Source organism: Dreissena polymorpha, chromosome 13 (genome assembly GCF_020536995.1).
Source record: "Dreissena polymorpha isolate Duluth1 chromosome 13, UMN_Dpol_1.0, whole genome shotgun sequence".
In the NCBI taxonomy this organism is placed as follows: Eukaryota; Metazoa; Mollusca; class Bivalvia; order Myida; family Dreissenidae; genus Dreissena; species Dreissena polymorpha.
The window spans coordinates 34,099,679-34,121,774 of NC_068367.1; the positions used below are offsets into that span (position 1 = coordinate 34,099,679).

General features: G+C 36.7%; 4 protein-coding genes across 7 annotated transcripts in view; 2 read left to right on the top strand and 2 right to left on the bottom strand.

Moving 5' to 3' along the window:
- LOC127855901 (bromodomain adjacent to zinc finger domain protein 2B-like) overlaps window positions 1-22,096 on the bottom strand; it is a 364,850-nt gene that overhangs the window by 309,176 nt on the left and 33,578 nt on the right. The window lies entirely within an intron of this gene.
- The window catches only part of LOC127855902 (uncharacterized), a 328,965-nt gene that overhangs the window by 293,257 nt on the left and 13,612 nt on the right, over window positions 1-22,096 (top strand). The window lies entirely within an intron of this gene.
- Window positions 1-22,096, top strand: part of LOC127855903 (uncharacterized) — a 233,546-nt gene that overhangs the window by 197,838 nt on the left and 13,612 nt on the right. The window lies entirely within an intron of this gene.
- On the bottom strand, window positions 6,135-10,942 carry LOC127855913 (uncharacterized). Its single transcript, XM_052391829.1, has 3 exons — window positions 10,491-10,942; window positions 8,786-8,845; window positions 6,135-6,215 (listed from the first exon to the last, which is right to left on the bottom strand). Exons 1-3 carry the CDS (start codon window positions 10,676-10,678, stop codon window positions 6,152-6,154), a joined length of 312 nt encoding a protein of 103 aa, XP_052247789.1. The 5' UTR covers window positions 10,679-10,942; the 3' UTR covers window positions 6,135-6,151.

Sequence of the window (22,096 nt, forward strand, 5' to 3'; positions counted from 1 at the left end):
ATAGTTACTTAGGCGGATTTACAAGCCTTTTTATGGCGTGCCAGGGAAGGCCTCCACGAGAACGATTTTATACATGTATACAGTTTGTCTCCGTGTTTCCCTTGTAAATGATCCAGCAGTACAGACCTTGAATTAAGTACTACCCCACATGTGTCGCATTTGTGTTCCTTTTTGGTACTCTGCTGTTGGCAAGTCTGCATGTGTCGCCTTAAGCACGACTTGTAGCCAAATGATGTCCCACATTTACATGAATACGGTTTCGAACCTATGTGTTTATTCATATGCCCAATGTACGCTTTCCTTTCGTAGTATTTCTTTCCACATGTTGCACAATTGAACTTGCATACATCGGCATGTTTCACATCACGATGTCTCTTTAAAGCAGCGCGATTATTAAACCTCTGGCAACACGATTCACACATAAATGGGTTTTCTCCGTGAACAACTCTTACATGAGTCCGTAGATCGTATGCTGAGGCGTAAGTTTTTTTCACACGTGGGACACTCTTCCTTCTTCTTCTGGTGGACGGAACGCTTATGGCGGTAAAGATTGCCCCTAGAGTTTGTATTATACGCACAACTTGGGCATGCGAACAGATCTACCTTCTGTTTTTTTACAATAGGCGTCGATGTAAGCACTTCGTTGCTGTTGAAATCAATCACGACCTCAATGCTCTCGTCCAAAATGCTTGAATCGAGGAAGGAAATCTCCATGCTTGTAATTTTGCCTTCCTGCAGGCGCTGTAACGCTGTAAAGAAGACACCGTAACATACCTTAGTCGTAAGAGAAGATACCGTAACATGTACACGGAGTTGACATGCTACAACTATTTTGCAAAATCTGATTGAAATCACCAATAATAGTATACATATCATATTATGGGCATCACATGTTTGTAAAAGAGTGAACTTGATACAAATCATTGAAAATAATCATCGTGACAGATACTGCAAGCCTGAAACAAAGAATTAATTGGAGTTTCTATGTTTTGAACTTTAACTTCTTTCTTTTATTATGATTTCACGCTAGAAAATGCCTCGATAGCTTAGGTAGCGAGTTAAGAAACATTACTAAATGGAAATAAATGCCATATCCCTTTTTACATGTAAGTTTAAACAAAGACTTTACCTTGTCGACGCGTGTGTATGCCTATAAATGTCAATATAAAGAAGTGACACGTCAAGACGCCGTAACCGTTGTAGTTATGACGCCGTATCGTGTTGTCGTTCAGGCGCACCTCTCATTGTAACGTAGTTCAGTGGGAGTGAGCATCTAGAAAAAAGGCCTTTGCAAACAGCGTAGACCCAGATGAGACACCGCATGATGCAACGTCTCATCAGGGTCTTCACTGTTTGCTTAAAGGAATTTCTGTAAGAAATATTCTAAATATAAAAATTGATATACTAGACATCCCTAATTTTGGAAATAAATTGATCCAATTTAGAAGGATGGGAGAGTCCACTAGGCTTAAATGGGTTAAAGTTGTAGCTAACTTATATTTGATTTTAACTTGGAAGTACATTGGATTTAGCATGTATTTAATGCCATTATATCTACTATATTTACTCAAATACAAAAATATTCATTTTTAAGCTTTTATTAATCTACAAAACACTTGTTTAAATATAAATTTTCTCACATAAATATTGTTTAGCTTATGCTCCTTATGTACACAATTTCCTGTAATTGTTCATTCGCTTCTACCAATAGCTGTTATAAAATATGCTAAAGTCCATTAATTCTATTTAAGTGTATGTTTTTTCTCCATAGGTTAAAGTTTTAGTGTATATTAACACCCATAAATTCATGAACATACATTTTACCTCGTTAGTTATTTTTGTACTTTTAAAACCTGCGTACCTTCTTGGCATTTATTTACCCCATATAATTAGCCCACCCATAAATTCTTTTTCTTTGTGATTTTTTTGTTTATTTAAATATCATAAAAAGCTTTTTTCCTTATATACATGTATGTCCCCTTACACACAATGTATTTATTTCTCTGACACATCAGTTACCTATTGTTTCTGTGTTTATAATCAGTCACCTATAATTGCGTTACATGATATAACATGACTAACCTATTGTTGCGCCATGTGATTTGACCAGGGCCGTCATACCGGCCTGGGTGTTCTGGATAGTCCCTGTGAACTGAATATTGTATCCATCCTATGTGCTGCAAGAAGACGAATGGTAATATATACACATATAGCAAAATATGCATATGACAGAGTGACATTTATAAATATTCAATGTGTTACCAGTCAAAAATTCCATTTTAAAGTTGTCTCTTTTGTGTGCATAGTTGTTTTTAACCTATTTTCTTTCTTGTACATTGAGTTTTTTGGTAGTGGTTTCTTTCCCGCTTGAACCACCTCAGCGCAGAGATCTGAGCTCAGTTCTATCAGATACCTGCCACCATTATACATTACCTGATAATAATTGATTCAAATATAAGCTATTGTTCGTAAATATTATTCATTTAATGCTTTCACGTTGTTTATAGAGATATATTAGAGAATTAAAACCGGTAATTCAATGTAACATTTTGTTAAGGACATTACCCCAAGTGGTAGCCTGTAAATATTCACACGCGGAACATATCTTTCTTGGTTCTCAGTCTATTTTTTGTTCTTAAGTCAAATAATGGGTTGGTAAATAAGGGCCCTGTGGTAGCTTATCGCGTTTACAAAAGTCTTTATCAATATGATTTCCATGACTATAGTAGCAGTTAAATAACCCATTTTCTTCAGACTCGCACCCTTATTGCCGCTACACAGACCTTGATGAAGGCATGGCCACAGCCTGGTCATGCTTGTTTTTTAACATCTCAGTGTCTGTTAATTCATCTATCATAAGCTTTCCTCCCTTCTTCTTCCCTTTGCCTTTCTTGCCTTCTGCTGTGCTACCAGCAGCCGATGTCGGTTTTGGGGGTGACTACAACATGAAAAGCTGATAAAAAAATCCACTTTCCAGATTTTTAACGAATCAACATTATTATATTTGGTTATATAATGTGACCATTCGAGAGAAATTAGCTTACTGATACTTTAAACTTTCTGATATAATATATTTACACATTTCCATGTTTAAAAAGCGCCATCAGTTTTAGAAATTTCACATGATCACATTTTGCTCATGAATTCATTTTAATACGGGAATATATGTTTTAATTTAGGTGAAATCTCATTAACAATTCTGACAGAACTAGCTGACCAAAACAACGGTAACCTGCTTAATATGTATGGGATGTGGAATGTGAAAATGGCGTTTAATGCCTGTGCGTAAAGTGTCAGCCCTTATTAGGGGCTAATCTGGGCCGACACTTAACACACATGCATTAAAGCCCCTTTTCACAGAGCTTCACTCATATATTTGATTTATCCCAATTTGCCCATTAGCTCATTTTGATATAGGAAATTTGAATAAGTATTATAAACAGTTTGAAAGAAATGCCTCAAGCCATTTCTGAGGAACAAGTGTACCCAAAATGTTCAACATAACAAGCACACTGATCCATTTCATTGGATCTTGAATAAAGGTGACATTTTAAGAAAGACAAGCTTAACCCATTTCTGCTCAGAAGAAAAGTGAACATGGCTTTATGCTGCAACCAGAATAAAACTGGCAGACTGTTCAGCTTTATGCTGGTTGCTGCTCTTCAGACCATTGGATAAGAAATGAAACCTTTAAAATTTGAATCTAGCAAGAGAGGTCTTAAACAAGGGCTGTTTGTAAAACATGCATGCCCCCCATATGGGCTGTCAGTTGTAGTGGCAGCCATTGTGTGACTACGTTTTTGTCACTGTGACCTTGACCTTTGACATAGTGACCTCAAAATCAATAGGGGTCATCTTCCAGTCATGATCAATGTACCTATGAAGTTTCATGATCCTAGGCGTAAGCGTTCTTGAGTTATCATCCGGAAACCATCTGGTGGACGGACATACAGACATATGGACGGACGGACCGACCGACATGTGCAAAAGAATATACCCCCTCTTCTTCGAAGGGGGGCATAATTATATATGATTTTCTCTGGGACTGAGAATGTGTAATGGTATCTGTGTGGTAAAAGGTAAAATCCTACGGTGTATTTGAATTCTCCAGCATTCGGCTGATGGTGGACGATGTACTGGGGCAGAATGTGATACTTGTTGAAGATGACAAGCTCTTTCTTGCAGGGAGACACGTGGGAATCATAACCTTTCATCAGGGAATGCCCGTGAATAAGCTTCGTACACTGATAGGCCTGAAATAGACTTTATCATTTAAGTGACTATTGATTAATCAATAAATGTTGCCATTCAATGCAATAATATTTGAGCAGCACTCTGGGAAAACCGGGTTTAATGCATAAGTGTAAAGTTTCATCCCAAACTAGCCTGTTCAATCTGCACATTTTAATCAGGGATGACACTTTCTGCCTAATCTGGATTTAAGCTAGGAAGAGACTTCATTCAAACAAAAGAAACCCTTAAAAATAGAACGTGTTGTCCTGAATTATCTGGTGCAGAGTGCACAGGCTAATCTGAGATGATACTTTACGCAGATGCATTAAGCCTCGATTTCCCACATTGGGTCATTTTTACTTAGCTCCATTGATTGAAGCTTTTCTGCACTCCCCCACCTTAACCACCACACAATAATGATCTTTATTAACACAGGGATATAAATAGCCATAAGCACAGAACTGTTGTCCTTGGCCCCTTGCTGAGACCCTATCATTTTTTAATAGAAAACTTCTTTGTTCACAACTAAAGCAGTACTGAAAAAAACAGTGTGGGATACTCCTTTCAAAAAGTAAAAATATAATGCATTCAAGAATCTGTTCTTTTTATCACAATCTTAACTTAATAATAAATGTCTTCTTGATTGGAAGAAGAGTCAACATGCATTATGTGTATCAGCCATTTTTATGTAGGCAAGTACCTTGCAAATCAGGAAATATAATAGCAAAACCCCCTGAAATCGGTTACATTCGCAAGAGAAATCTGCAAGTTGGGAATAATGAGTCATTTTAATTTATTAGCACTTAATTTAATAAACCTATTTACATAATCTTTTACATGCCTTTTTGCTTCAAATGTTCAATTTTAGTGCTCATTTCAATTGTTCACTTGCAGAAAATGGAACAAAATTGACAACTGTCCTTGCTTTTGGAAATATTTCAAGACAGCAATTGGGATTTATTTTTCCTCAATTAGGAATGTGCCTTTTACAGGTACTTTATAATAAAAGGAAAAAAATACTGTATCAAATAAATACAAGTCAGAAACTGACATAAAATGTAAGTCATTGTCAGTGAAATAATATTCAAAGCAAATCAAAATATCTCCTTTTCATCTTTCTTAAAATTAACAAATTAGCAATGATAGACTTTCCTTTATATCATATATGTATAGCTGAAAATATGAAAAGGACTAGAATTCTGCCAACATTGGTTGGACCAAAAAGAACACTTTTGAATTTAGTGTAGGAACCTGTGAAATAAGTTCAAAGTCTACCAACCTAGACAAAAGGCTTTCATTTTTCAGCATATATAATTGCTGATTCATAGTGAAAAAAACCAACGGCCACAATACTGCCAAAATTGGTCAATGCACAATTCCTAAATAAACAATCACATACACATTCATGTATCATCTGTTCAATGTATAATTTTATTGGTGTCAATCTGTCAATAAATAAATCTAAATTTGCTGTTTATTTACAAAGAAGCATCTCAGAATTGAATTGTTTCTAAAGTACGCCCACTTCAATTGAACATCATCAACAAATGTTATTGAGTCTCGTCTTGGAAAAACAGGGCTTAATGCACGTACATAAAGTGTTGTACCAGATTAGCCTGCACAGTCAACACAGGCTGATTAGGAAGGCACTTTCTGCCTACACTGAATTTTCTTTTAGAACAGACTTCTTTTAAAATAAAATTCCATATAAAACGTACAGTGTCATCCCTGTTTAGCCTGTGCCCACTGCACATGCTGATCTGGGACGCCACTTTACGCACGTGCACCTAATCCAGTTTCCCCAGAACAAGGCTTAATTGAAACATCAACAACAAGTTTTTATACTTTGCCCTGTAGAACTTGACAGAGCAGCAGTTGGGTTGCGCCCTTGATGTAACCCATAGAGTAGGCGGGGTATTCACTGAAGTAGACACCCTTTCCATACCAGCCAGTGTCTGTACGATGCGCATGGACGTTGTCCCCTGAAGCATTCAAATGAAACACTTAAATGTGGTATTATAAATGTTCACTTTTAATTGAGCTTTGCTCTGGGAAGACTGGGCAAAATATGCTAGTGCATAAAGAGTCTTCCCTGATTAGCCTGTGCAGTCTGCTCAGGCTAATGAGGGACACAACTTTCTGCTGTTATTGTAGTTTTGTTAAAATGGGAGTCTGTTATAAACAAAATTCCTGACTAGGCGAAAAATGACCACCCTGATTAAAACTTAATTCACATGCATTTCATCCATTTCACAGAACGAGGCCCAAATACTGAAACATGATATTAATGTTCATTTATAGTAAACATTTTTCGCTATTCAACACAATGTTGACAACTATTTATCACCAACAATATATGTTATAACTATTTGTATTTGTAGTGAGAATGCGAGAACACATTACAGCATCACTGTGAAGGAAGACAAATATTGTTTACAAAAGCTCTTGACATAATGAAAACATGTAAATAGCATTCTATTGGTGACAAGAATACTTTCGTCAGATCCCTATGCCAACACATGATAACTACAAACGCCAACAAATACACTAAGACACTAATAAAGATTTTTTCATTGTCAATATATTTGTATATTAATTATTATTGTGTTTAATTTAAAAACCTTCAATACTAAGGATATAAGCTCAGAACATGAACATTGACTACAGGGAATTAACTCTGTAAATCCTAAAGCCAGAGTTATGGTTCTCAAACTTCTCCTTAAAGCCCCCCATCATGATATGTTGTTCCATTTGAATCTCTTTAATACTTCCTGCGTAAGGCTCTGCACAAAAAAAGCACAGACAGACAGACAGACAGACGGGTGAAAAGTTGAAAATACCGTCTTTGTGATCACTATTTGCCTCCCATTTTTGGAATACAATTAACAAGTTTGGGTTTTCTGGAATGTTGCATTTTAAATGTATTATGTGTCACATGGATATACTCATTATAAATATATTTCTCCACTGTATATACATGTTCTCTATTGTTAACTCTATTATCAGCTATAAATGTATTTTCAAACCAAACAATTATATGTTCAAAATCCGTCCTCAGGAACATTTTACTCCACCTCAAAGCGATGAGTAGGAATTTCTCTTCAAAGATGATAACTAACTCCATAAAGCCAAATATGCATTGTACTTCAACAAAATACATCATTCCTTCATGTCCAAAAGCAAACACAGCTAATAAAGTTAAAGGCATAGTAAACTGTATTTTACTTAAACAATCTAATTGACCCGCACTCTGAGAAAAGGGGATCTAACGCAGCATGTGCATGAAGTGTCGTCCCACATTACTCAGTAACCCGTGCAGTCTGCACAGGCTTATTAGAGACAACACTTCCAGTTTTATGACATTTTTCGTTTTAAGAACTTCTCTTCTTATAAAAAATCCAGTTAAGGCAGAAAGTGTCGTCCCTGATTAGCCTGTGCAGACTGCACAGGCTAATCTGAGATGACACTTAACACACATGCATTCAACACCACATTCTCAGAGCGTATCCCAATTGTATTTTACACACACCAGGTATTTTGAATCCAGTCTCACATATAGGCTTGATATTCGTTTCCATTGTGCCGTGAAACGCCAACACAGGGTAGGAAAACTCCTCCCCATGTTTCTTTTTTAAGCTTTCTCGACATTCCCTAAGAGAAAAAGGTAAAGGTTAAAGGTTTAAAGTTTAATTTTTATAGTCTATTGATGAGGGTTCATCTTCAGACCACTTTTACATTTAACCCTTTCCCACATAAGAAGCAAAGTGATAATGGCTTTGCAACCAGCATAAAACCAGAACAGCCTGCTAGTAATTCGCAGTCTGTTCAGGTTTTATGCTGTTTGCTGCTCATCAATATCTATCTAAGGGTTAGAAATGAAGCCTTTAAAATTTAAATTTAGAAAGACCGGTCTTTAACTAAATTCAACTTTCTATGTGACTACAAATGCGTCAAAATCTGTATCTAAGAGGTAAAGGGTTAACCCCACAATCACTGGGATATAGGTTGTCCGTTTAAACTCAGCCACAATACATTGGATTATTTCCCTCAAATGTATCCATTTTAACACCTGGGTAGAGAGGAGCATGCTTGGGATTAACTTTTTACCCAGAAAAAGAAGCGTTTGAGCAGAAATTCAAACCAGGTACCTTCTGATTCTTATGACCAGCGTCCAACAACTAGACCACAATTCCCAAAAGTAATAAATTTAAGAGTTAATTTCCATCTTATAAAGAAACATGCACGTAAATAAACAAAACATGCCATCTAAAAAAAGAAAATTGTCTACTGTTAGATTGACAGTAACTGTCCACAGAAAATGGTTAACTATAATAGTAGCATCAGTTACTAGCTGACCACAAAAGCTCACACAATTCAAAGTTCGCACAAGCACTTTACGTGAGATCTTTTCTTAGTCTTAGGCGAAAATGTTAAGGGATGAACTTGGGATGACTGGGCAAAGCTGATTGGCTAAATTTGAAAAACTGATTGGCTAACGTTTTAAAATTGATTTGTGCTTAGTTGAGATAAGAAATAAAGCAATTTAACTAACCTGAAATGATGCACCAGATCTGGATTAAGGACGTATTCCACTTTCACTAAATTGGTTTTACTGAAATGAAGCCACACAAACAGTTTGTAAAAATTGAGCATGTACATTTTTTTAAATAATTACTTAATTAATACATTGTGTACTGAATTTTATACAGTAAACACATTTGAAATAGTGTAAACAAAAAGCACATGTCGATTAATTACCAATAATTGTTAAAGTATGTTTTTAAGAGAAACGAATGTAATCATTTAAAGCTACCATTTAAAGCTAAAATTTAAACAAACTTTGCACAACTAAAAACACATAAATTAACTTTTAATTTTTCCAGCAAAAAAACATTCAGGAATAAGCATTAACGGTAATTCAGAATCATTGATTGATTAGTATTTTTATCAAACAGAGAACATAATGAAATCCTCATGTGATACCCAGGCCTTTAAGTAATGTCTCTGAAACAAGAGAGCCATGGGCGCTAAGGTGTTTCTCTGAGACTCAAATGCACTGAACTTTTCTGAGAAGGTAGAATTCAGAATAATATAAGTACTTTATGATACATGAATATTTAAAGTCTCTAAATAACGCTCAAAATCAACGAAACTTTCATAAAGTATTTCGAAAAATAAAGTTAACACCTAAACAATCAGTGTTCTTTATAGCAATAGCCACAATTTCAACGCTAGATGTGGTTAGATTACATAGATTTGTGTTGATACAAAATGCTCGTTTTTATTTATTTGTGGACACAATAAATTCCATGCTTATTTCCTGCGAATATATCTATTCATAAGACACACTAACACTAAAATGGTACCATGTTAAAACCATAATAGAAACGAGCATTCTGTATACACAAACATCTATCTTACCAGACCACATCCGGCGTTGAAATTTCGGCAATGCCATAAGGAACAATGATTTTTAATTGTTTAGCTTTACTTTACGAAATATTGTACGAAATGTTCGTTGATTTTGAGTAGGAATGTTACTTTAATTTATTGTGAAAACTTTTGATAATTTAATCTTTCCAATAAGGAACATATATATATCCAACCCTTTCATTAATTTATTGGAGACAACTCTGTTAAACTACCCAGTTTGACAGTAGCTGGCTGGGTCACTTCCAAAACTAGTAGACTATTTGGCTACTATTGCTTATCATTTTTTAAATGTTGAAACTGTCAACAGATAAACACCTCTTCTTGCACTGCTATACTATGAGACCAGCGATCCCAAAGACTGGGTATTTTATTTACAAGTTAGTAAAACAGATAATGGTGGAGAACCATGAATACAGAATATGGAAAATAATTCTTTGTAAAATTGGTTTGTGCCACACTTACCCCAAATTGTCATGGGAAAATAATAGACTATGCATAAGTAACATAACTGCAAGCAACATAGTCCACCAAATATCCGCACATTAAACTTATAAACACATCGATAACAATAATATTTGGCCACAAAGTGCTTTAAAATGAAAACTAGGAATTCTAGGAGGAATTAAATAATATAAACAAACTAGGAGCACTTAATAAAACAACTAGGAAAACTAGGAGCCACTGGAGTCTAAAATCAGCATTTTAGTTTGTTATGGTTTTTTCACATTACTTACAAAAAAACGCAGGCCTTTTAACAGCTTGAATAGTAATGCAAGAACAAGTGTAGATTTGTTGACAGTGTTTAAGTTCAGTACGGCACTCACGTCATTCCGGTATTTAGCAGCCTATAAAACTGAGACTCTGCCAGACGGAAGTGGGTCTGGGCTGCAGATCCCTCCTTGTATGACCTTTCTGGGTACAGATCAAAGTACTTGACCTCTTTCCCTTCCAAGGCTTCCTTTTCACCTTCCATCAGCAGGAGACCACCTGCAACCTTTATAATAAGTCCCATATAAGTTCATATAAAACTTAATAGGTATAAGAATGAGCAGGAGACCACCAGCAACCTTCATGAAAAGTCCTACATAAGTTCATGTTAGCCATGATGTGTGAAAAGGGGGTTTAATGCATGTGTGTAATGTGTCATCCCAGATTAGCCTGTGCAGTCTGCACCGGCTAATCAGGGACAACACTTTCTACTTTTATCGTATTTTTTGTTTCTTCTTAGCCAAAATCCAGTTAAGGTGGGAAGAGTCGTCCCTGATCAGCCAGTGGGGACTACACATGCTAATCTGGGAAGACACTTTACACACATGCATTTAATCCCATTTTCACAGATAATGGCTCATATGAAATTTCATAGGTATAACACATTTCCTGAAAGCTCCCAAAAGAGTGTCAGTCTTTAGTCCAACAAATTACAAAACTTGCTGGAGTGATATGAAATTACTGAATTATTTCTAAGTGAATAACTTTCGAACCCACATAAAATATGTTGGTCTTGTAAGTCGGAAAGATGGTTTCAGGAAAGTCTGCTTAGTCTGGTATAACTCTAATAAATCCATCAACATGCTGACATACACTGAAGAGATGTTGGAGAGGAATGGGATGAAGTTAAAACTAATTAAATAACTTTTGTACATTTATACAAATTGTATACCATCTTTAATGTATACATTTCAGCTCATTGTATTTTTAAACACAAATTAATTTCTTATTGCATATTATCTTTGTTTATCTAGGAGAGCAACTAGATAATGCTGCAAAAACTTGAATTCCAATGGAAATGGAATTTTAATGGAAGTATTATTTATAAGTATTATTGTCAGGTTCAGATTGTTTGTATAAATAAATGTTAACGTACGGCTTTAGCAAGGTTCTTGCTAGCTCAAATACAATTGTCAACACTTAATCATTGGTTTTGGCTTATAAAACATTATGTGTTCTTATTCATTAAAACAAATCATTAGCATTAGCAGGGTTCCTGCTTGATCAAAAAAGATTTTCACCACTTAATTGTGCCACTCTTAACTCTTTCAGTGCTGGAACCGAATTTTAAAGGCTTTTGCAAACAGTTTGGATCCAGATGATATGCCACAGAACGTGGCGTCTCATCAGGATCCATACTGTTTGCTATTCTGATAGTATTAATTGAAAAAAACGAAGAAAATGCTAATTTTAGAAATTCAGCAGACAACATTTTAGCAGACGACAAATTTCCCAGCATGCAAAGGGTTAAGAAGTTGTCGCAAAAATTATGTCAATGATATTGGCCACAATTCAGACTCTATTTCAATTTAATTGGCGCCATTAAATAGCATTGACTAAAAGTTGGATTCCCTACCTTATAGCCATCACCCCATGAAGAATGGTTAGTTAAAATAGAGGTGATAATGCGTGATACAGGAGATTCCGCGTTCAAGAGGCTAACCGGATTTTTAAGTGTTTTACCACAGAGTGTGATTGATTTTCATTCCTCTACAATCACAACCACTTGCCACTTGTGACCTTGACTTTTTGAAATTGTGACGTTGACACATACCACTTGTGACCTTGACTTTTTGCTCCATGACAGTAACCAATAGTGACCTTGACACTTACCAGTTATGACCTTTACACTTAGCATTTGTGATCTTGAAACTTATTACTTGTGACCTTCAACATTACCATGTGTGACCTTGACACTTAAAACTTGTGATCTTGACAGTTATCACTTGTGACCTTGACACTTATCACTTGTGACCTTGAAACTACCCATTTGTGACTTTGAAACTTACCACTCGTGACCTTGACACTTACCACTTGTGACCTTAAAATTTACCAATAGTTATCTTGCAACTTATCACTCGTTACCTTGAAAATTACCATTTGTGATCTTGACACTTACCACTTGTGACCTTGACACTTACAACTTGTGATCTTGACACCTATCACTTGTGACCTTGACACTTATCACTTGAGATCTTGAAACTTACCGTTTGCAACCTTGACACTTACCACTTGTAACATTGACCTTGAAACTTAAATATTGAGACCTTGACACAAATCATTTGTGACTTTAAAACTACCACTTGTGACCTTGAAACTTACAATTGTGATCTTGACACTTATCACTTGTGACCTTAAAACTTTTCACGTGTGACTTTGACTCTTACCACTTGTGCCCTTGACAAACAGTATCGTCTGCATTGGCCTGGTAGTCAGCATTTCTCTTGTTCACCGAGTAGTTTGTCAGGTGCATGAACTTGTTTGCGAGATGTTTCATGGAACTGGAATACCTGGAAGGAAAAAATGTTCAACTTGATTAGCCATTTTCTGAGAAAACGGGGCTTAATGCATGTGCCTCAAGTGACATCCAAGATTCGCCAATGCAGTGTGCACAGGCTTATCAGGGACTACACTTTCCTCCTAAACTTGATATTCCCTAAGAAGAGACTTCTTTTTAACAAAAAATCCATAAAAGTGGAAAGTGTTGTACCTTATTAGCCTGTGCAGACTGCACAACCTTATCTGGGACAACACTTTATGCACATACACTTAATACTTAAGTTGGCTGTTCAGTTTGTTGTAACTATAGTTGGCTGTTCAGTTTGTTGTAACTATAGTTGGCTGTTCAGTTTGTTGTAACTATAGTTGGGGATTCAGTTTCTGTCATATTTATGTACGAAAGTTTATATTCTTTTTAATTATTTAAGCATACTTCATTGAGGCAAATCTTGCAAGTCCGTCTTCAAACACGTAGAGCTGACATACACATAGACCCTCATGTCAAACTTGCTATCGTTGATAAAGTAGGGACGGGCAAGATACTTGGAATCATAAAAATAATTATAAATTGATAAATAATTTTTAAAAATCAATTTTTAAAAACAATAACAGTAACACTCCTAAGAATTCAATCTGCACACAATAGGAAAGCAATACTTGTCCTAGGAAAACTGGGCTTAATAAATTTTAGTTAAGTGTCATCCCAGATTAGCCTGTGCAGTCTGCAATTTTCCCCTTAAGAAGAGACTGCTATTAACATAAAAGTGAACACTGTTGTTCCTCATAAGCCTGTGCTGACTGCACCACAGTGGACAGGCTAATCTGTGGACAGGCTAATCTGGGATGACACTTTACGCACATGCATTAAGCCCTGTTTTCTCATAACCAGACTCATACCTTTGAACTATGACAGGCCGTTTCTTTGGTACTTGGGTTAGTTTGCTGATAAATTTGATTCCGATACCTCGAGCAGAAGCTGGTTATGAAAACGAACAAATTTAGTCACATTGCAAGCTGTTCATGAAAAAAATATATAATAACTCTTAATTTATAAAATCTTACATTCCATCACAATTTCAATGCTAAAACTCACATTTATGACAGTTTGAACAGGTACAAATAGAATACAGCCACTGATTACAAGAAATTTTGCATTATACATGTATATATATTTTTTGTCTTAATTTTGGAGCCTTCTCAGATTTCTAAGCCACCAAGCACTTTTGAACCTAACAATTTTTCATTTCGCAATCTACAAAGCTTAATGAACATGTTGGTATGTAAAACTCACTGTTTATGATCGGAAAGTATAAACATGCGAACATTTGCAAAATATTCTGGGTGGCCCGATCTATAGAAAAGGTTGAACCTAAAGGGAATGAGGATGGTCAAATCTATAAGAATGGATAAACCTATAGGAAGGGGTGGAGACCATATTTATGGGAATGGATGATCATATGAGAATATGTCGTACTGTTTTGACTATCCATTTCCTCTTTGTACTTCAGGGGTTGTATTCCAGAAACATCTTAAGTTATTTCTTTAATAATTTCACTTAAGTTCAAAATTACAATGTCTTGTATTACTTTACTTAAAAAGAAAACTCATGTTTTTGGTATTCCTAAAATAACATTGGCATAATGATGTTATTTAAATGTATATCTTGATGCAAATATATTGCAATAGGAAATAAAACACTTTAGAAAATTTCCCAATTTAAGGATAAGAATAAAATTTGACTTAAGATGCTTCTGGAATACGACCTTAGAACACAAATTACAGAAGTTTTATCAGAAGTATGTGACAATTTGCAAAACATTGGTAGTGGCCTAATCTATAGGAACATACTGGCTTGACTATCCATTTTTGCTTTGTACTTCACAAAATAAATTACTTAAGTTTTATAATAAGTATGCAATGATTGCAAAATATTTTGCGTCGCCAATTCTGTAGTAACCTACTGGTTTGACTATCCATTTCTGCTTTGTACTTACATGATAAATTAGTTAAATTTTATCATTAGTATGCAATATTTGCAAAATATTTTGAGTGGGTAAATCCATAGGAACGTACTGGTTTGACTATCCATTTCTGCTTTGTACTTCCGTCTTCAAAGGCTCGTTTCAGGAGCTTTGAGTCATATGGAAGGCAGTAGGTCTGCGGGAAAAACCCAAACTCCTTCTTCCCGAAGTGGACCTGCATCTTTGAGAGGTTACGCCACAGTCTATCTTTGCGGCCGATTTGGAATGACCCTGGGTAATGGTTCATCAACAAAAAAAGAGGCAATACGGTAAAACGTTTAAAAGCACATACTATATTAACAAGCAAATATGTTGAATTGATATTCCTCCCCACATAATTTTGTTTGTGACAGGTGGAGGGATGGACTACACAATTTTAGTCAAAATGAAGCGATTTTTGACAATCCAAAGCCCCACGGCCCCATTCCGAAAATAGTAAAAAAAAAACACCAACCTTCTGATACTCTCTTAAAGCCTTGAATCCCTGAGATTTCATGTGCTTTCCCCAACAGCCCAGCCAGTCATGGTTGCGTTTCGTGATCCGAAATCCTGATCGCGCCAGGCAGTGTTTCACAACGTTCGGAGTTATGGAGGTTATACGCCATTTAAGGTATTTTCTCACTTCCCATGGTAGTTGCTCAACTGAAATCAAGTCATCAAAATAAACGATTCGCATGAAAAAGTTCAAATTCTTATATTATTACTCAAGACCACAAAAATGTTTCAAGCAAACTTATATGAAAATGAGAATCTAAGCAAGACTGGTTTAAAATTTACCAGTTCAGAGATTTTAGGCATGTGCTAAATTCAATAGGAATGCAAATAAGAAAACCAGTCTGCAAAAGTCATTGATATATTTAAGTTTTAGAGACCTACAGGTTAAGCCCCATTACATATTCTACATAAATTATTTATTAATCTAGCAAAACCTTTGTCGCCCTCAGCAACGAAAGTCACGACTGGCGGAATGTTTGGAAACAAACTCTTGGTCAGTGGAGGCTTGATGCTCCTATCGGGCGAGGCCGTCTGAGATCGACTGACGCTGATGACATCACTTTCTACAGCGCTCACGGGTCGTGACTTTAGGCGTTGTGTCGAGGTTGAGGGGCGTGACATGCTACTGCTGGTGAAGGAATAACCATCGGACTCGCCTAGAAATCAGGTGTTTGTTAACCCTTTAACACTTAGATACGTATTTTGATGTGTTTGTAGTCCCTTAGAAAGTTAAATTTAATGTAGACCTTTCTTACTAGATTCAAGTTTTAAAGGCTTCATTTCTAACCCTTAGATACTGATGAGCAGCAAACAGCATAAAACCTGAACAGACTGCGAGTTACTTGCAGCATGTTCTGGTTTTATGCTGTTTGCACATAGCAATTTTCACTTTGCCTTTTAGTGGGAAAGTGTTGCCCCAGCTGTCATGCTCACATAGAAAGTGAAAATGGCTATATGCAACTAGCATAAAACCAGAACTTTGCTGCTCATCAGTATTTTAGGTTTGGCAATCAAAACTTTAAAAACTTGAACCAGGTATTAAAGGTGTTAAATTTATTTTGATTTTTTATGAGATAACAATTGCGTAAAAGTGTGCATCTGAGTGGTAAAGAGTTAACACATGCTGCCATTAAGCTTTGCTAAATTCTTGAGATATCTTTACCAAAGCTTCAACATTTTTTCCTGCAAAAAAAGTGAGAATTGATTCATATTGATCTTTAAAGTGAAACAAGAGCTGTCACCATAGGATGACATATGCCCCCCAATAACGCTTTGATAGAAGTTTTAGCATTTTTCGAAACCTAAACGCAAATTTTGAAACCTAAACGCGGACCCAAGTTCAAGGTCAAGGTCACAGGGGTCAAAACTTTTGTGCGTATGGAAAGGCCTTGTACATATACACATGCATACCAAATATGAAGGCTTTATCTCAAGGGACATAGAAGTAATGAGCATTTTTCGAAACCTTTACGCAGATTTTGAAACCTAAACGCGGACCCTAACTTCAAGGTAAAGGTCACAGGGATAAAAAATTGTGAGCGTATGGAAGGGCCTTGTCAATATACACATGCATACCAAATATGAAGGTTATATCTAAAGGGACATAGAAGTTATGAGCATTTTTCAAAACCTAAACGCAAAGTGTGACGGAAAGACGGACGGACAGACAGACGGACAGTCCTATCACTATATGCCCCCTTTTCTTCGAAATGGGGCATAAAAAATACACTCAAAGTGGAGTCAGAATATTGACCAAAAAGAAAATATACTGAAGAAGTTTTATGATAAAAACTCAGCCTGCTTTCTAATCCAACATAAACAATTACAATTAGATTCAGCCTGCTGTCATACAGAGTATTAATTAGGTACAATTAGATTTATAAAAAGAAGCTTGAGTTTGTGAAACATGTATGCCCTTGACTGACAGACAATTAATCAATGAGTGCAATTGTTGAAATATTTTAAGTATTGCATGTTCAAGTGACCTTCAACTTGTAAAAAGAGCTTGAATAATAATACTCATACCGTCGGATCCTCCAACGAAGTCATCATCTAGATTGTCCACGATGTCATCTTCACAATCTTCTGGGAAGTCCTCCTCCTCATTTTCATCCTCAAGTAGACTGGCCTCCCCATCACCTGGCATCCTCTCCCTGTACAATATAGCCATTGATCGGAATAAGACAGGTTAACCCTTTCCCACTTAGAAGCAAAGTGAAAATGGCTACGTGCAAACAGCATTAAACCAGAAAAGTCTGCGAGTAACTCGCAGTCTGTTTAGGTTTTATGCTGTTTGCTGCTCATCAGTATCTAAGGTTTGGAAATGAAGCCTTAAAAACTTGAAACTAGTTAGAAAGGTCTAAATGGTAAAGGGTGAAACTTGGAATGGTCATCATGGTGGTGATTGTTTAGCACATAACAGATTAGTTTTGTTCTAAATGCATTTTTGTAATTTTCTATCTATAGTCTTTGTATTAAAATCATTTTTCCAGGACCATCATGTCCATTAAGTATGTGAAACTGCCCATCAAGTCCAAAAATTACATAAAATAGACCACAAAGTAAATAAAGTAAATAAAACTGACCATCAAGTCCATAAATTATGTAAAACGGACCACCAAGTCCATAAAGTAAATAAAAGCCACCATCAAGTCCATAAAGTATGTAAAACAACCATCAAGTCCATCAAGTAAATAAACATCAAGTACATAAAGTATGGAAAACAACCATCAAGTCCATGAAGTCTATACAAATAACCATCAAGTGCATGAAGTATGCAAAACTGACCCCCAAGTCCATACAAAAGGATGTAAAACTGACCATCACGTCAATAAAGTATGTAAAAGAGACCATCAAGAGCATAAAGAATGTAAAACTGACTATCAAGTCCATTAATTACATTAAACTGACCATCAAGTTTTTAATGTAAGGACACAGCAAGGACTCGGTCACTTCTTACCCTGATGGAATTTCGGACTCATCATCTGCTGCTTCATCCAATTCTGACCCAGACGTAAAATTTGTGGCCGACCCCTTTTCAGCTCCTCGAAGGAGTTTGGAAGGCGCCCCAATGGCTGGCGGGCGTTGTTCGTGAATCATAATATCCGCTTTCGACTTCTTGCTATAGTACATTGTTCCCGATGAAGAACTGTCACTGGACAGTTTGGAACTATTTGAGCCGCTGCTCTGGCTTAAGGCAGCCTTGTTTGCCTTATTTGGCTTATTTATTACAGAGGGAACCATATAAGTTACGCCTTTTGGCGGCTCTGCTTTCACGGTTATTATAGTCTCGCTAGTCTGTTGAGTTTTGGTTGTGGCTGAAATTACAGGTTTTGGATTTGCCACTTCGTGGTACGGTTTAGTGGGAGTGTAATTCAGGTTCCGAACTGGCATCTGCGAATCTGGCGTACCAGATTTCACGGCAGAACCCGGACGCGGCAGCGAAGAGACTGGTTTAACGTACGCAACAGCCTTTGAACTGTTTTCCGAGCCCACTTCTTGAGTTAAGGGAATCGAGCTCAGGCTTGAGTCCATATTCTTTGCAAGGGTGCTATTTTGAGTCTGTGAGGCTGCAGATACCTTTACAGGACTAGAAGAGGGGCTATTAACACTCTGATTTAACAACTGTGAACTACTCGAAGCAGGTGTTGCTTTTGACGCCGGTCCGAACTGATTCTTCAGTCCACTATTTTCTTTATTATTTTACTGACCGTTCAGACTGAGGTCAGTTTCCCGTTCCAGCTTAGTTGGCGGAATTTCTTTTCTAGGACTCGCGGTGGCGGTAGCTTTCGTCGCTCCAGTTTTCGATGCTGTCGTTTCCTCGCTAGTTTTTTTCGTTGTTGTAGATTTCGCACCGGAGGTCTGTGCAGGAGTCTCCTTTCGCAAGGCACTCTGGGGACGCATGAACGCGTTCATTGGATAACCAAATACTGGCGTTCCGTCTGGTCCGATATTAAACATGGCATTGGGACCCGATTGCATCTGAGATATGCTGTTGGTCTTCTTGATCTTCTGCTGCTGTGATTGAAGGTCACTCGCGATGTCTTTGGCACTCAGCGGGCGGGCGTATGGGTTGCTGTGACCCTTCGTTGTGGCAGATTTTGGGGCAGCATTTCCACTTGAGGTGGACGAAACGTTAGTACCTGGAATAACATCAGATACTGGTTACATTTCAAAAGGTTTTAATAATAGTTTAAACCATTTTATTTAAGCTGGATTGCATGGAAAACCTAAAGCGCACTGAAACGCTCTCCAGTCTGTTTCCTGCATAGAACCAATACTTGATGTCTATGGGCTAGATCTAAAGAACGCTCCCACAGTGAGTATCAAACCCGTGACCTCTCGCTCACTAGGCGGACACCATATCCACTATGCAACCATACAAACATTTTTGTTATATTTGGAAAGGCTTTAACCAATTCGGGGAATCACGTGGTCAGATTTGAGAAAAAAAGGCCGCTGATGCCTCGATTCGATGGAGAAATTGTCAGGAAATCGCCAAATATTCCATGAGTTATCCCCACACTCAGACCAACCAGCGGAAAACGGATGATACTCGCTGAAACCGCTTCCGGCTGGCCCTATGATAGGCGTTATCCGATTAAAAACAAGTTAGTAATAAGGTAGATGAACCTGTTTGAAGACTCAATTTCTCCATCGAATCGAGGCATCTGCAGCCATTTTTCTCAAATCTGACCATGTGATTTCCCGCATTGTTAACAATCATTTTTACCATTTTTACCATTTTATCATTAATGAAAGAAATAAAATTTGACTTCAAGTTTTCTGGTTGTTTATGTGGTTCAAGAATAATTGTTATCAACAAAAACAATCAAATAAAAAAACAAAGCCAATCAAGTTATGAAGTAAAAGTAAAGACAGCTAAATTTAATTCAGTCAAGCTGCAAGATTGCAGGGGTGTGCATAACAATGAAAATGGCCGTACAAATTTGTCAAACAACAAAGCCACTAACATATCGACTGTATCTATTATTACCACCAGCAGATTTGCGCAAATGCTTATGACTAGGCTTGCAAGCCCTATCATGCTTGGATTACAAGGACCTGTCTAACATCTGTTAAAAAAGCCCCTGAAATAACAAGGTGGCATATTTTAATGTGAGAATAATAGCAGTGGCTAAATATGCCTTTATAATAGGAAAGCGCTGAAAATTAATTATACCAGTGGATGATTTAAGCAGGTGCTACAAAAAGATTTCCTCCGTGGATTGAGAGGGTCTATCTACAGTACACTCCACCCGTTTTCCCCAATTTCCCTCCATACTCCGCGGATTTCGACCTGGAGGGAGATTAAGAAAATCCCGCTATACGCGGCGTTTGCATGATTTTGGACGCGGCGGTTAACGATCGGCAAAACCGATAAGCCGACGCGGCGGCCCACGGCGTTGGCAACGCGGGGGAAACTCCGCGTTTTACGAGATAACGATCAATTTAATTTTGTTTGACTTCCTGATTTTCAAATAAAATTACATTTATTACAAGTACATACACGTACATGTAGTATAATATTTACAATTAAAAAAAAACAACCAAGATAGATCGATCCCGACGTGGTTGTAGAAGTAGTTGTTGTTGTATAGAAATCTCGTTGATTTACGACACACAAAACGTCGTCTTTTAACTAATACTTACCAATTAATATAAACACAGTTTGCAACATTGTTTTTATTTTGATAATTTAATCCAAAGTTTTCATGTGTGCAGGTGATTTTCTATACTGAACATGTATACAAATGACCAAGGACCCTAAAAATCTCGCAATTCTGTGTGAATTGACAGTTTGACGTAATAAAAAAAAAACGCTTCCTGTCTAAAGGCATAACTTACTCAAGTAAACACGTTCAACGAATGCATAAGGAATGGTTTTAATTGTCGGAACAAAGTCAATTCTCTGCTCGCTAATGCTTTGATTTTCTCTTTGTTTGTAGGTTATTCCATTGATTGTTAAAAGGTGGTAACTATTGAGTTGATAATTGCATTTAATATTCACAGTTGTATTCTTGTTGCGTCGACATTCTAAACAATGTTTACCAGTAATTATGGACCAAATCGGCAGAGTGACATTCACACATGTTAATCCCTTTTGTCAAAACACCGCAGACAGCAGTCTACACAATAGGTCAGTAGACAAGCTTTGCGTGTTTTCATAACGTCAAACACTTAAAATCCAGTTCCGCCCAGATGTCTTCTTTATTAAGTTTACAGTACAATAAGTGTTAAAATAATTACTCTGCTAAAATACCGTAACGATAAAGATTCGGCGTGTTCGATTTGAAATTATTTTAGAGGAAATATCAACTTATTCGCGATATAATTTCAAAGAAACTTTTAACCGAAATCAACAAAATTCAATGTTCTCTGCGCTACAAAGTTTGTATAAAAAAAATCAATGCACGCACGCTTTGCAGGAGTATACATTGTACCTTGACCTTGTACATTGCAGCATAATTTTCGCGCGCTTTTGTCGGGAAATATACATGATGACTGTATATTGGAAGCATTTGTAAACGTCGTGTTAACAATTAAAAATCGTAGTGTGTTTTTCGGATTACTAATTATTATTCACATTTGGAAATTTTACGGAACATTTATTCTTGTGTCATATGTGTTATGATTTAAATATTAAT